At 35.6% G+C, this 17626-nt stretch overlaps 1 protein-coding gene across 1 annotated transcript in view; it reads right to left on the bottom strand.

Annotated features, from left to right (window-relative positions):
• LOC149776729 (uncharacterized) overlaps nucleotides 1–13092 on the bottom strand; it is a 45087-nt gene extending 31995 nt beyond the window's left edge. Inside the window, exon 1 of the mRNA XM_089941258.1 lies at nucleotides 12955–13092. Within this exon, the coding sequence (XP_089797384.1) occupies nucleotides 12955–13038 (84 nt within the window). The 5' untranslated portion in view covers nucleotides 13039–13092. The remainder of the gene's footprint in view (nucleotides 1–12954) is intronic.
• Between the last annotated feature and the right edge of the window lie 4534 nt (nucleotides 13093–17626).

The raw sequence follows: 17626 nt of genomic DNA, 5'->3' as shown, positions 1-17626 counted from the left end.
ATCATGGAATCAGGTTACCCTCTATTCCAGGCTAGAAAATCACTACTGGAATGGTAAACATGTATACCAGGCTAGAAAATGACTATTGGAATGGTGACCATGTATGCCAGGATAGTAGATAAATATTGGAATGGTCACCCTCGAAACCAGGCTAGTAGATCAATATCTAAATGGTTACCATCTATGCATGGCTAGTAGGTCAATATTGGAATGGATACCCTCTATGTCAGGCTAGAATATCACTACTGGAATGGCAACTCTATGCCAGACTAGAATATCACTATTGGAATGGTAACCCTCTATGCCAGGTTTGTATATCACTAATGGAACAGCAACTCTCTATTCCAGTCAGTAAGATCAATATTGGAATGGTTACCCTTGTCACAACAAAAGAAGAATATGAAAAACAGCACAAGATATACCTGTCTCTTCATCTTTTCCCTACTAATAAATCTGACCTTTAGGCAAAAGAATTAAATACTGTATGATAAAGTGTGGACATGGCTATAGTTTCAAAACAATATCTGTGACAGACTCAATAAGGAAACAGGCCACAATTTACACTGTCCCTTGTTGTGTCTTTGACCAAGAGGAAGGGGAATGATTGTAAATTAAGGCAGGACACTGTACAGTCAAGATAATATAAATGGCTAAAATTTCATTGAAACATCTTCATTAGTTTTAAAGTTGTACCCATACATGGAGAGAGGTCTCTAATTTAAATTTTCCCTTTCCATGACCTTGAGGCAAGGGGCATAGCTATGGTATATGGCACACTATTAGTCATGATATAAAACCTGAAAATTACATTTACTTAAAACCTCTTTAGTGATTCAAAAATTATACACTAGACAAGGATACAAGGCAGAGTTGCACCATCCCTTCCCGTGACCTCCACCTTGAGACATTAAATGTGACACACCATCTATATATGATATATACTCATGTAAATTGTCATTAATATATCTTTAGTAGTTTAAAAGTTATACTCCAGACAAGGATACAAGTAAAAAAATTACATTTTTGCTTGATGTGACCTTGATCTTGAGCAGGGGTTATGGCTATGATGCTTAACACAGTGTCTAGTCTTGATATATATTTGGGCCAAGTTTCGTGAAAATCTGTCCTGCCATTACTAACTTATGGACTGGACAAGCAAATGTTAACAATGGGACCTATACATGCACATATGGACACATGCACACATTAATGCATGGATGGAAGGACAAGGCCATAACATAATATGCCAGGCATGTAAATAATATCAACAAATAGAAGACGACTTTTATCTTCGATCAACCAAGAAAGTCAGTGAACTCCCCAGATAATGTTGTAGTCAATACGTTTATTTATCAATGCATTTTATTGTATTCTCATAGGCCACTGTTAGAGTTCATGTTAAAGTCATAACTTGGCAAATCATATTTATCATACATTTTTAATGACCATAAATGATTGAAAATATCTTATTATAGTAGCAATAATTCTACAACTGCTTCCTACTTACATCACAAAGAATGTGGCTCAGAAGAGTGTCACTGCAGGAAAAAGCCATATGTACTATGAATGGAATAAGGCTAATTGAAATTCTAAAACTATGACAATACCTGGCTTCTAAATTTTCACATTTAAATGATAGTTTCACTCAAGTCATTTATTTTTTTTCTTCAGACTATAAATCCCACTGAACACCATATAAACTACCGGTAATTAAACACACTGTTAAAAATGTACTGATGTACAATGCATCTGTCTTGTTAATTATTCTGTATTACATTAACTTTTCAAACCTTGGGTGAATGAGAGCCAATGACTAAGTTCAACAACTGGTAGTTCATTATAGGTCATTGTTTAATTGATAATTCAGCATGTACCAAAGACTATTTAAATTATTGGTTTTCCATCACTGTAACAGACTTGTGACATGCATGAACATGAAGGAAGTTTTCGGAAACAACTGGGTTACAAGGTTACAAAACCATAGGCTAATTGGCACACTCACATCATACCCTCATCACATGGTCACTACATTATACTAGTAATAATATAATCAGATGTGAACTCAAGCTTTGCACATTGCCATACATGTAATGGAAAATCTGACAATGTATATACATGTGTAATGGTATTGTACACACTTCTGATCATTTGTACTTCGGTGGTCTAGTGGTTAGAGCATCTGCCTCAGATGCAGGAGGTCATGAGTTCAATCCCCGGCCAAGTCATATAAAAGACTTACAAAAATGTTACTAACAGCTTCCTCGCTTGGTGCTCAGCATTATGAGGTTAGTGTTAGGTTTGGTTGGTCTGGTGTCAGTATAATGTGACTAGGTGGGACATCATTATAAACTGCCACACTGCAGACATCATAGCAATGTGACAGATTTTTAAAAAAAGCTACCTTAAAAATCCAAATTCAAATCACACACACACACACACACTCAGAACCTATAAGACAAATATTAGTAAGGTATTAGCACACCCTCCCATTTGTTTGTAGCCCCCTACCAACTGAATAAATAAAAAGTATTAAGAATACACAATAGACACTAAACTTAGTCATTTCATTCATCAATTTATAATTTCTAACTTGACTGACACCAGGGGGTCCCAAACACTGTTAACACATTTTATAGCCTACTGCCAAGCTCTGTAGCGTCATGGTCATGCATGATACACTAAAGTGGGTGGTATTATAGAAAGGTAGACAGATGTAGCTCAACAAAGATACCAAATAATCTGGAATTTCTAGTTGCACTACAAAATACAGAGGGAGAAACCTAATTTTTTGGACCAGATTTTTTTCTACCCAAAATTCACCAGTGGTCGGAATAAGATTTTGGGTCAGGATACAAAAATAATGGGTCCTTTTAACACAAATTTTTTTTTAAAAAATAAATTAATTTTTACCTTTCTGCTCATGCGCAGCAACAACTAGGCAGTATGTATGTTGTTGAAAGATCACATAGAATTTTTTTTTTGTGATGTTTTCAGAAATAACTTTCACACTCTGTTTCCTACTCGAATTTCAGGCGAAAATGACAAAATCCTCCAGGGGTTAATGTGTAAACTAATTACTGGCATTTCACACCAAACAGAAGCATTCAATGTAAATAACCAGACAGACTGCATACTATCCTTATCGGGTTTCTAATACAGTTGATTTCAGTATAAACTGTGTTGTCTGCATTAAATATTTGCAAATTCACTTCCCAAATTTAATATACAGAAAAGAACATGGACCCTGCTTTTGTATTGATGTGGTACATACCCAATTACACACGTCTTCAATGCCTCCCTATGGGAAACTGATTAAATTCACATAAACATGTGCATAATGTATACAAATACCTATCACAACATACAGATAATGAGAACTGAAGTTTTAATCTAAAACAAATCAAGCAATATCATGTACTAGTACACAAATGTACACGTGCACACACATAGTTTATTTCTCAAATGATCAAAGGGTTCACCATATATATATATATATATATATATATATATATATATATATATATATATATATATATATATATATCTATATCAAAACATTGTTTCACCCTGACCAAGCACAGGGTACACTCTTCCACTAAATGCTACCAATTTCTCCTAATTTAACAAATCCTTGTATCAAGATCATGGGGGTGTGTGGCAGAGGTATCTAAATTTACATCTGACAGCTGTATCAAAGTGCAGGAATGCTGAACAGTAACCCTTATTAGAGCTTCTAAGTTTTGATGGCTTCATTGTCAAACATGGACTCATAGTAGGAGAAGTATAGTGCACATTGAAAGGTTTATTATCAACATTACCATTAGTGGAAGAAGTGTGGAGCACGTTGATAAGTTTGTTAACAAACATGGACCGATAATGGAAGAAATATTGTACACATGGGACTATAGTGGGAGAAATATGATAGACATGGGCCTATATTGGAAGAAGTATGGTATGCATATTTGGGACAGGCTAATAATACTTTTTTATCTCACATTCAAAACAGTTACAATATATACGAGAGTATGCAAATGATACATTATTCAACTGCCCCATGCTAGTAGTCCTCTATGATAAAGACTGAATTTTATTTAGCAAAAACCACATTTCTTCCTTCAGTTGGAGTCACCCTGACCTTTGACCTTTTGACCCCCAAATCAATTGGCTTCTTCCTTACTTTTGGTGGGCATATAACAAAAGCACATAAACATTTTAAAATACGGGACATAATATGCATATACTAAGCAGCCGGCAGTCTTGTTAATGAGGAACCATTACCTGTACCAATAGACTGGGCCACAAATAAATATCAGTGAGAATATTATTCAATTATTTCATTTTTAAAGATGACATCACTGTGATACATTAACAGACCAACTGGGTAAATTGGAACAATTTGCAATGTGGATGTTGTTTACAACTAGATTTAGAACAGTTTGCAATGTGTTACTAATAGGTGGCTAAAAACAATTTGACTTCAAAGACAAGATTTCTCCAACAAAAATATAAGTGTATGCATAAAACATCGATGTCCAAAACGTAAATTCTCCAATAGGACCAATATCTGATAATCCTGACCATCTCAAAAAGCTGCATGACTTTCACAAAATTTCTTAATGCATGTATTTTTTACACATGGACCCAATAACATTGACCAGCAAGACATAATTACATGTACATCGTAAGATGGACCCTGGATAGAATGCAATGTGATACAATGACGATTTTATTATAAACTAAGATCATTAACCAATATTATTTTTCTCACCAACCCTTTTACATGTGGAGACAATTTAGGGTGATCCTTTATTCAATTTTCAAAAAAGATATACTTTTATATCTTTAAAAGACTAAAAGAACATTTTCTGTTTGAGTTAACTAGACCTTTACTTTATTCTAGCAACAGCCTCTGGAAATGCTGGGGCATGCATTAAATTGGATGACAGAGTGTCCGCTAAATTGGCATAATTTCATATGATGAACAGAGGGAAATAGATCAATTTCATTCATCCAGATATTTGTGGCAGGTTTCATTACTTTGTTTAGCCAAGTGTAAAATTACATTCTTGCCTCTAAAAGACAATTTATATTTATTGCCAAGAACTTCTTCCCCTGCAAACATAATCTTTATTTACTTGACAATTCCCTTCAAGAACAAAGAAATATCGACAATCTCAATTGATTATTATGGAGGGGGCCTGATGGAAGACATAGTTGTAACTTGAAAGTACTATAACCACTGTACGACCATCATTCTTTAACCCATTCATATTTATAATGTTTTGTCAATTAGCATTTGTTTCTTCATTGCCTCATTCATACCTATCAATAGGGTTATCTATGAATGGCCCATCATATAATGCTGAATAAAATTGTAAACAATTATTGGAAGAATTATTCAAAAATTTTTATGACCACACTGCAATAGCATTAGTGCATATATTGTGTTCCTGTCTCTCCAAACATTTGTATGCATGTAATTCCATCCACGTCCATTTTAGAGATATGTATCACCGTAATTCCATCCCAATCCATTTTAGAGATCTGTATGTCTGTACTTCCATCCCAGTCCATTTTAGAGATTTGTATGTCTGTACTTCCTTCCCAGTCCATTTTAGAGATATGTATATCTGTAATTCCACCCCAGTCCATTTTAGAGATTTGTATGTCTGTACTTCCATCCCAGTCCATCTTAGAGATTTGTATGTCTGTACTTCCCAGTTCATTTTAGAGATCTGTATATCTGTACTTCCATCTCAGCCCATATTAGAGATTTATATATCCGTCATTCCATCACAGACCATTTTATAGATTTGTATCTCTGTACTCACTGTCATGGACTTTGAAGTGCAGAGAAAGCTGTGCATTCCAAAGCTACATGCAGAATATGCAATGCATTAATCTGTTTTAGGTTTCTGCACCTAAAATAATTTCAAGCATGTATGTGCACTATAAGTTTGAAGGGGGGGGGGGGAGGGGCATATATATGCACCAAAGCAGCAACCCCAAAAAAAACAAAAAACAAGACACTGAAAATAATTTAGCATTTTTCCTGAAAATGAAGATCCAGACTCACAACATTTTCTTCAAAAATGGAGAGTGCTGGCTAAAAAAAATACATTGAAAAGTGTAGACCATTATTTCAAACCTGAGCTGCAGACAGGAAACTGAAAGTCCTGGAAGCAGTGACTGTTACTAATAAGAGTTCTGATTAGTCAAGTTTATCAGTGTAAGACAAGTTACACATCAATAACAGTAGAAATGTAAACAAAGTAAACTACAATCATCTGTGTTTCTTTGTATCAAACTGTTCTAAGGTACTGTTCTTAATTCTTTGAAGGAATCATTTCGAATATTGTATTCTCAAAGTTCTAAAAAGTGTTTCTTGAGCTCTGAAAATCTTTTTTTCAAGAAACTGATTCCAGCAAATCTAATTATTTATAGTTGTAAATATGCTCAGACACAACCTTATACATGTCTAATCATAGTGTTATCAACAAAGCATAAAGTTATACACATGATAGCTTGTAAAAAATGGATACCTGATAGCTTGTAAACAATGGATACCTTTTTCAAGGGCTTTACAAGGACTATTTTGTCTTATGGAAATTAAACCTTTTCCATATTTACTTTCCTAACTACCAGTATTGTGTGTCCATTAATCCACCAAATTTATTTATTCATTATTTTTGCATATTGTGTAAATTACAAAACATCTTAAATGAAAGAGTGATACAATTTTTACCCAGTTTTAACATTTTGCTTAGCCTCTGATAAATTCATGGAGTTTGGTACAATTCAATAAGTTTTTCAAACAAAGTGAAGGACTTTTCAAAAGTAAAACCAATCTTTTGCAATTAAATGAGTTTTCAAGGCAGCTCCCTCAAATCCAAGGAATCTACAAGGTTGTATGAATCATGCATGCTGTTTTTTTATGATTTTCTGAAAACATGTAGCTTAGTCCAATAGAAAAGTCATCAACTCTCACTTTTTAAGCACATATTTTGGTTCACAGGAATTGTGGCCCACTAGAAGAAAAATAATTTTGTCAAGGACTTTATTCAGGGATCATTAGTCAACATGTTCCAAGAAGCTGATCTTTACATGATTAAAGGCATAAAATGGTATTTGATCTGCAGGTCAAGCTGTCATCAACATTTACACCACCAATGTCATTGACTGTTTGGTTAATCCATGTCCTACCATATTGTGCAGGCACTATGTAATACTTTCCATAATCAGTTTTGATGAAATCCAATAATGTAACTATCAACACTTTAATACAGTTATATATAGCTCTGAATATTCATTACCATTGCAAACAATGACAAGAACTGAAAATCAATCACTTTTAAACTGAGAAAAATACCAGAAATTAGGCAGTATGGTAAGTTTTGCATACTTATCGATATTTCTGAGTTTATTGAAAAGAAGATGTTTTACTTGCCTAGCCCAGTCTGAGTAAACTGCCTTGGCATTTCCTTGGGCGAGACACTTACATCTCATTTCCTTGGCATAATACAGCCTAGGATGCCTTTAGTTATGATGGCTGTAAATGATTTGCTAGTATACATTGCAAACTATTTACAGCCATTTTACTTTTACAATTCCATGAAAGTTGTTTGGGTTTCTATTGGAACCACTTTTGTGCTGAGGGGAAATTATCTGTACAGAGCCCAAACTTTTGGAAGTATTCCAGTTGTGAAAGTTCATTAACACATTAACCCCTGGTGATGAGTTTATGTGACAGGAGGTAGTGGCCTACTGCCGAGCTCTGTAGCGTCAATGTCATGTATGATACACTAAAGTGGGTGGTATTATAGAAAGGTAGACAGATGTAGCTCTACAATGATACAAAATAATCTGGGATTTCTAGTTTCACTATAACATACAGAGGGAAAAACCTCATTTTTTGGAACCGATTTTTTTCTACCCAATGTTTTGCACATGGTCGGAATCTGATTTTGTGTCTGGATTTTAAACTTTTTGGTCTCAAATATAAGGTAGACCGGTATGAATTGCAAACAGACAGATGAACCTTTGCAAAAAGTAGGATAAGATGGGCATTTGGTATAAAGAGTGGTCTCGATACGAAAATAATAGGTCTGTTAAGCAAAAAAAAAATATTAAAAAAATAAAAAGAACTCCAACTTTTACACTTCTGCTCATAAGCGAGCCAAACAGCCACAGAAAAACAATGTTTCTAACATAACTAGGCATTATGTTATTGGAAGATCATCTGGAAGTTGATGTTTTAGGATGTACATGTATTCAGAAATAGCTTTCAAAATGTGCTTCCTACTCCAATTTCAGATGAAAACAACAAAAACCTCCAGGGGTCAATGTGTTAAAGAATTTTGTGACTAGCATTATGATAAAAGATTAGCTCCGTATTTCAGCAACATAATAGTTATCAAGTCCTCTGAGCTTGCCTTCATAATTTTCATTTGGTTTTTACCTTGATGCTGTACTTGACAAATCAGAATGAGCAAATCCAATTCAAGTGTTTCCACCATAAAGCTTATTATTAAGTTCATACTAGACAATTACTGCCTTGATAATCAGATATATTTATCAAGCCAGATTCCTTAAAATGTGGTTCTGTTTCATCAACCATCGCAAAATATACTATCATTATTACTATCCTTTCCAGTTAATTTCTTAAAGAGTTTCCACAATTAATTTTCTTACTCAACCCCTTAATTTGCAGGTGTAAAATATTTACTGATAATGTGAGGTACATTGGGTAATCTATCCAAAAGCAAGGCCAGACATTTTTTAAAGTCCTTCAACTGAATTGTTCATTGACATTAATTTTGTGTTTTGTTTCATGGCAACATAAATATATATAGTGCTGGGGTAACTGAGTAAAGTGCCTTGCCCAAGGATGCACTACCGTAGCTGACCCAGGCTGATATGATGTAAAATCTGAACCTGCACCCTTTAATTGTGAATCCAGTCAAAGGGTCATTATTATCATGCAGTGTTACAGATTTTCTCTAAGTGCAATTATTTTCTGTATGCCCCTAAGCAGTAGCGGAGGGTAGCCATCTAGCTGCTGCTTCCATGGCTCAACATACAGATCAATATCCAATTAACCTTTCCCAACTTTGTGTGACACCCCACCCATGCATATTTACATAAATATTTTCTAATGCACCCAAATAATCAGATATTTTCAGTTGTATTACACAGACCAAAGGAAGGATGTGAACTTCAAAATTTGACCAAGATCAAAACAAAAGTTTCTGAGATAATTTGGCTCAATTAAGTTAAAATATATTTCTTATAATGTAATCATGGTTGTGGGAACATTTCAATCTGCTGACCCAACCCTACTCACATAAAATGTAAATTGACTGCCATCCCATTGGCCTTTGGTAATTAGATAACTGCCATCACATTGGCCTTTGGTAATTAGATAACAGTGTACTAAGCATACTAAGCAAGGGTGAGTTGAAAAGCCTGCATAATACATGTATTCAAGAATTATATACACTCATGTCATTTGCCCTTTGACCTTAATGTAGTCCACTGATTTGACTTTTGACATTAATGTAGTTTATTGACATACTTATCTTTTCCTTATTTATTTTGATTTTAGACAATGCTCTCTACATAACTTTGACTCTTAGAGTCCTGGATCCTTAATACTCTAAAAGTGGAATTCCAGATGGAAAAACTAAGAATCCAGCTCAAAAAAGAGGGAATCCTTCAGTGGGTCAGCAGAGTTCAGGAAAAAACAAACACAACACATTATGATGGTGTTGACTGTTAACTGCTATCTTACCATACTCATCAATGTTACCACTCATGGGAAGATAATACCTGCCAAATGTTGTAAATTTGGTGGTAGGATACCACCTGCACAAAGTTGTATGCTTTGACTGCTGCATCACGCTCAATCTTGACTGCATTTGATATGAGATTCTGTCATAAACATAAGAGGAAAAAGTTTGGAATTCTATACAAACATAAACCCAAACTATCACTGCAACAATGAAAGCTGTAAAGTTGTGTTACATGTTGTAAAAATGAATACTAGGTACATACTTGTGTGTCACAGATGGCTGTAGACAAATGTATTTTACTAAGCTTTCATTCTTTTCCCCCAATTAAAAACGGATCAACATGTATTGTACCAACAGTTTTAGACTAGTCTCATTTTCATTCAAGTATAAGAGACATTCTTATAAATGATTTTAAACAAAATTCAATTGCATATCACCCACTAACTCATTAGTAGAAATCCCACCAAGTAACATTTCAGAAACAGTTCAGACTGGATTTTTATTATTCTTTGATGTATCTCAACTGAACAAGAGCCCCTCAGATTGATGGACACTCTACTGCCCAAAATGAATTTACAATAATTCAAGATAAGATCATTTCTTCTTTTTAACTGCCAAGTGTTGAAACCATCTTTAATGTTCTTGAGCAATAAGAGATGAATCAGCCACTGTGGCAGCCATATTAGATGTTGGATCAAGACCATTTTCGTAGCAGACAAACAAGACACCATTAGAAGACCATGATGAAAACCCAATCTTGACACCAACATCAATTCAAAAGAATAAGTGACAAGATTTTCATTGTGTTCATTATGGCAGCCCTTTTTTTTGTACCAGTGAGATATCATTAAGAAGTCTTTTGGTGAAAATCCAATGCTGATATGACTTTCCATCCAGGACCATTGAGTGGTAAGACATTCAAGATGGATGCCATGGTGGCCATGTTGCATATCATATTGGCACAATTTTTACATGATACCAACTCAAAACTAAAAGAAGTTTTCCACTGAAAACCCCAAACTTGTATGACTTAAGATGATTAGCAGTAACAAGAATTTCAAGATGACCATATTAGATGTCCGGGCAGGACCATTTACATTTTGGACAAACCAGACATCATAATATCTTTTGATGAAAACCCAATCATGATATTGCTTTCTGTTCAGGACCAAAAGCAATAACATGATCTTTAAGATGGCTACTGTGGCCATATTAAACATCAAATCAGCACAGTATGACCATCCATTAGGGAGGACAAGCTATAACAGGATTTTCAAAATGGCCACTCTGGTGGCCATAATGGCAGCCCAAGCAGAACCAACTGGACATCATACAAGGTCTTCTTCTTAAAACCCAATGCTGTTATAACTTACCAATCAAAAGGAGCGGTGCTAAAAAAAAATTCAAGACAGTGGACATCATGAACATCAGATATGCATCATTTTCATTTAAGACCATCTACACCACCACATCCTCGTTACAGTGCCCAGATTCAATTCCCACTAATAATGCTGTGGCAGGTGTGGTTCCCACTTATCTTATAAAAAATGCAAAATGATAATTTATTGACAATTATTTCCAATGCAACTTTAACACAAGCATTCAAAACAGCAAACCTATACCACTTTCTCAGTGACAATTCTATCCCTTTCTTAATCTCTTGGCAACTCACTCTCCTTGCTTATTCTGCAACCTATGTTTTTTGGACACCACTGTGCAGGAGGTATTGTGAGAGAGGTGATGACATTATAAGAAGTCTTTTAGCGAAAATCCGATGTCAATATGACCATCCACACATGAGGAGTATGATAAAAGATCTCAAAATGGCCACTGTGGTGGCCATATTAGATGTCTGAGCAGCACCCTTTTCTGTTAGGACTAGCTAGACCATGAAAAATGTTTGTAAGTTCCAGCATTTTTCAAAACTGATCATGATTCCATTTAGCCATTATAGAATTGTAGACTAAATGCAATGTGTACAAACCTCCAAATTTGAAGACCTTGATAATGTGAAAAAAATACACACCTGTGAAACTAAAGATTAAACTGACAATGGAAGTGCTCCAATGAGAATGGGTAATTTTATGTTTTGCAACAACACACGTTAACACATTCTTACAAAGAATTTTATTTAGTTAAAATGAGAACCGATACACATATTAGACTGACTTTAGCAAGTAACCACAACAAAGAAAAAACATAAAGGGGACAAGTGTTGTAAACATTTTGTTACAATCTTAACATACATACATATCCCCCAAGCTAATTGGCACAAAGATCATTTCCAAAATCACATAATAAATCATCAGATAAAAGTGGGACTAGCTTAGTAGTGAGGCTGCATAGAGGACCTTGGGATGAATGTGTGTGTCAAGTTTCATGACAACCCTCCAAGTAGTTTATGACGAGTAGCAATAACAAACCTGTACTAATGAACAGATGGACATCAATGTCATTTCATTTATCAATTTATAATTTAAAGCCTGATTTTCAACAAGGGAGTCCTAACACTGTTAACATGTTTGTATTTTTAATCAAAGGGTACTAAAAATGGACTGTTCTAAAGGCAGCGAGGAGTCTGGTTTAAAGTGAGTGGTCAGTCTTGTTTACAGTGAGTGGTCAGTCTTGTTTACCGTGAGTGGTCAGTCTTGTGTACAGTGATAGCTTCATCTGGTTCGAAACGCCAACAAGATGAGTATTAGGGACCCTCTGGTGACATTCAGGTAAGAAATTATGAACTGATGAATGAAAGGACCAAGTTTTGCGCATCTTTTTATGTCCTTGATGCTTTTCGTTTTCAAAATCGGTGTGTGTGTGTGTGTGTGTTTGTGTGCTTAGAAATAAACGAAAGGACGTACAAGATGAGCGAATACTATAAATGGCTTTGTTTACTTGCAAAACGTTCAGTCTACCCCAGTCTGAAGCGTACGAACAAGTTACCAGATGTAGAGTACCTAAGTACACAAACTGTACAAATATACATGGCAATGCACGTTTACCAAATATTATCTAAACTGCTAGAGGAATTCATCCCGAAAAGCTATACCAACGAACAAGGACACACATTTGTTTGTTCCATATTCGGTGTACGATGCCCAATTGTAAACTAACTTTAGCGTAATACAGCGAGAAAATGCCTTACCTTACATCATTGACAACTTACCAAATGAGGTATTATGACAAATAACACCCTGGTGGTCCAAGAACTCATAGTTCTCAACAGTGCAATCATCAAAACTTCCCTCATGTATTAAAATTTTACTTTCTCTTCTCTCCAGTTAGTTCTTCTTATAAGCTGTCTGCTTCAGGGTCATTTTACATCACGCGAGAAAACACGAGAACTTAACCTTTAAGAACTCTATACGCAGAAAGTTTATAACTAGTGAAGTGAAGACTGGTCAATTCACACGGTATAACGTGTGAAACCGTTGGATTTTTATTTGAATCATATGTAAATATCTTTAATGGTAAACGTCCCCAATGCCTGAGTAAACACAAATTCATTCTCACTGACAATCTTTTGAGGTAAATTGGCCTTTACATTAAGATAGTTTCTAATATAAGTCCATATCCTGATCATGAAAGTAATTTCATATATATCAACAATTATGAAAATGCAGATTTAAAATTCAAATCCTTCCGGCACATTAGCAGCAGGGGAGGCGAACAGACCACTTGGCTAAAATATAATTTGCTTAAAACAAAACATCATACGAAAAAAAGTATGTATTTTGTTTACATATATGAGGTCGCGCCTTCCCTGCTGCTATTTATGAAAAAAATTATTGTTATAATAAAATGGTACATCCGGAATCTTATACTGCAAGGATAGCCCGAGAACGATTAGAAGCAGCAGCAGAGAGGGTGAACAGACCACTTAAGGGAATGGTCACCCTTGTGTTTAGACCAAAAAAAATAGTGACCCTTCATAGAGGTCAATACCACGTCTACGATTATTGTTTGTCCCAAACAGAATTGTAGACGAACCCTCTCTGCTGCTATCAATCTTGGGAATCTTCATCTGAATCCTGGGAATTTGTTCTATGTTTCAAGCAATATTCAAGTTCTGATGGTGGTTTTGGATTTATGTTCTTTCTTTTTCTGTAATAGTTCATCAAACTTCTGTATCGATCTCCACCGCAATTTTTACAAATCTGATATAATCCTCTAACGCCGTTGTTACATCCAACACAACTTCGTGAACCAGCATGAGGATTTTTCTTTAAAATATAATTATGTTTTTTGCAATATTCTCCACGGCACCTTTTGTTGCATTTATCTGTTGTTCCTTAAATTAACCACGCACAGTTGTTCATTATATTAATGATATCTGTTTAATTAAATTTACACCCCTTCTGCTAATATCAATTAAAAAATTGTTATATTAAAAATAATGGTATATCCAGAATCTCATACTGCAAGAATAGCACGAGAACGATTAGAAGCAATTAAAAAATTTCTTCCTGTCAGAGACTCATTTAGAAAAAATCTACAAGCTCAGCAAGAAGCACAAGCTGAGTACGAAGAAGAAACTAAAAAACTGTTTAAACCCGTCACTGCAGCTACTGAAAAGGTTACAGCTGTCATCAAAGAAGATCTTCTTCCGGTATCAAAACAAACAGCAGAACAAACTGAAAAAATAGCAAGAAGAACTAAACAGACAAAGAAGATTTTACGAGATCTTCCACCTGGCGTAGCCAGGGAAATAGCTGCGGCTCAACCTCCACCTGTTGGTGAGGAAATACTTGAAAGTATTGGAAAACTTCGTACTGAAGTCGCCGACGTGCAAAAAGAACATGCACCTGAACCCGAACTAGTAGAAAAAAACGTGGAATTGATTGCAAAATTTAGGAAAGGGGTTGTTGAAGAAATTAGAAATACTAAAGAAGAACAATTACCCGAAGCAATATTAAATGTGCTATTAAATAAATCTAGTATTTTAAAACCCCATTATGAAAAAGTAAATGATGATAATCTTATTAAATATATATATATATCGCGTATATTACAACAAAAAACAAGCTAGAGGTCAAGAATATGAAATTATTAATGAAGAAGTAAAAAGACTTTATAGAGAGAGACTGAAACAACTAAAACAAGAACAACTCGCCCAGCAGAAACTTCCTCCACCTTTACAACAAATAGAACAACAGCAATTGATGTTAAAACCATCTAGAGAGAAAAGGAAGCAGATGGCAAAGGAAATGAAGCGAAAAGCAGAAGAAAAATGGAAACAAGAAGAAGAAATATTTAGAGATATAGAAACTAAACAACAGGAGAAATTACGTTCACTGGGTAAAGAAAGAGATCCTGACGATGATCCTCCAAGCGCTGTAGGAAGTGGGTTCCTGACTACATCAGAAGGAAATAATTTTATTTGTCCTGATAATATCCTCAATGACGTGTCACGGTTAGAAGTTCTCATAGGAGGAAAACGTGCCGGAAATAATTCACCAGAAATAATTAATGAAGCAGCTGATATTTGTCGGCGATTATTTCAAGGTGGTATCATGGATATCGGAGTTTACCGAGAACTTATCGATGAACTTGTTGATGACTAGTTGTTAAATAAATGGTAAATTAAAAAAGATGATCATACATAATAATCATCGTAAACCTGTACAGGTCAGAGCGGTGAACTCACGATTACCAATCTACAGAGCTACTTACGGAGATGGACTTTGGTGATGTTGTATAGGGATTAATCACAAGGATAGCTCCAAAAGCAGCACCCGTTGCAAAACAAATATCGATGAAAGCTATCGATATTGTTCGTGAAAAAGCTCCTGGAGCAATTGTCAATGTTGCTGGTAAGGCGTTCTCGGCAATCAAAGAAAGACTAGCACGATTATTGCGACGAAAACAACAACCACCAGTGAAACTGGCAAGTACTGAAATTATGCCCGCAGACGTAAGTAAAATAATAAATCAGGCTGCAAATCAAAAACTAGCGGAATTATCTAAAGAGGCAGAAAGAAATATAACATCAGTAGTTAAGTGGGCCACATTAGGAACAATGGGACCTAGCATTAAAAACACCCCTGGGCCACTTTAGGGACAATGGAAATTTAACATGGAGAAAAACGCTGGGCCACTTTAGGGACAATGGGAATTTAACATAGAGTTTGGGTCTGTCTAGGGACAAGGGAAATTAACATGGGAATAGAGTTTGGGTTTGTCTAGGGACAAGGGGAATTGAATATGGGATTTTTTTTTTCTTTAAAAAGTTTTTTTTAAATTTAAATTTAAATTTAAATTTAGAAAAGGGGTAGGCAATGGAAAGGCTATCTCTTTTCCAAAAATATGGCTGGCCCTGAAAAGGGCCTTTGGGTTTATGTTAATATTAATATTAACATAGATGGCATCTGTCACATCTTCTTCTTCTTCTTCTTAAACTCCTTCTAACTACCGGTCCATACACAAGTACCCTCTTGAGACATCCTTGTCTTTCTATGTAAACTCTCCTCATCCATTGACTAGTATCTGTCCTATCAACAACAGTTCACTTGGACCTGACAAACATGAGCATGTCCGTCCTAAACATCATGGAAGACACAAGGGTGGATGACTCAACTGTGGTCCACATCTTGAAGCGACGAGAATAGGTGAATCAATGCAGTGAACTGCGCTTATTTATAGGTACAGGAAGGATTGAAACGGATTGAATTCATTCACCAATCCGAACACGCGTTACAAAATTCAGTCAGCTCGCATCCAATCCGAAGAGAGCAGTCTGTGACGTCACGTGGTCTATATAGATTCGTTAGCGCTTGTGTGCAGTCAATCTATGCGACAGTGATTCAACATGACGGAAACTCAGAAAACGATCCATTGGGGTGCACCAGCAGGGGAGACTGCCCAAGGGAACCCGGACTTACTTTCAGAAGAGGTACACTGGGATTTTGTAGATTTTCTTACCTTGCAAGAATTTGTTCCAGAACCTTCGTTACCTTCTTCATTACCGCAAGTGGAGAATTTTAGACAGAGACAGAAAGAAGAATTGGAGAAATTTATGCAACGACAAAAGGAAGCGGAACAAGCTTTTCTCCTACAGCAACAGCAACAGCAACAAGAAGAGGTAAGAAAAAAACAACAGCAACAACAGCAAGAAGAAGTAGCAGCAAAGAAACAAGAGGGTGAAAATCAAACGGCTACGGTACTGTTGGACATTTTAGCGGAGTTAAGAAGTCTGAAACAAATGTATCAGACTTCTTTATCACGACCGAAGAGAATACGACCTTCCCGAGCTAAACACGCCAACCCTGTGACTAAGCCTGTCGTACCACCCTTAGTGATTTCAACCCAATCATCAGAAGTAGGCCTTGGCCGTGGCAAAGGCTTAAGGCAGTTAAAGTTGATTGGTTAAACTCACCCCTACACCAAAATAAAAAGGCCCTTTTCAGGGCCACCCACATTTCTCGAAAAGAAATACAATTTCAATTTGCCAATAACTCAAAAATAAACCCCACCCATTTTACCCTTATAGTACGTGTCTGTGTATGAGTGCGTGAGTGTAGCTTCTTATTTTAAAATCAAAACTCAAAGACACTTACCTTATATCATTCATGTATTCTTTTATCCATTTTTTTACAATCCAATTCACAATTCACCACAGAACACTTTAATTAAAAGTTCATTGACTTCTTCTTTCTCCTTGTTTAGTCTCTCTGTTTTTTGAATTTCTTCACCGTTTTTACCTCATTTTCTTCCCTTCTTCTTTTCTTCTCCTGTTTCTTTGCTTCTTTTAAATAGAATTGTCTTCTTTCTTCCTCTTCTTCCTCTGAAGAATCCCTCTCTTCTTCCGAAGAATCCCTCTCTTCTTCTGAAGAATCCTT

Source organism: Sinohyriopsis cumingii, chromosome 18 (assembly GCF_028554795.1).
Source record: "Sinohyriopsis cumingii isolate HCF-2022 chromosome 18, ASM2855479v2, whole genome shotgun sequence".
Taxonomy (NCBI): domain Eukaryota; kingdom Metazoa; phylum Mollusca; class Bivalvia; order Unionida; family Unionidae; genus Sinohyriopsis; species Sinohyriopsis cumingii.
This window is presented reverse-complemented; position numbering and strand designations above follow the sequence as displayed.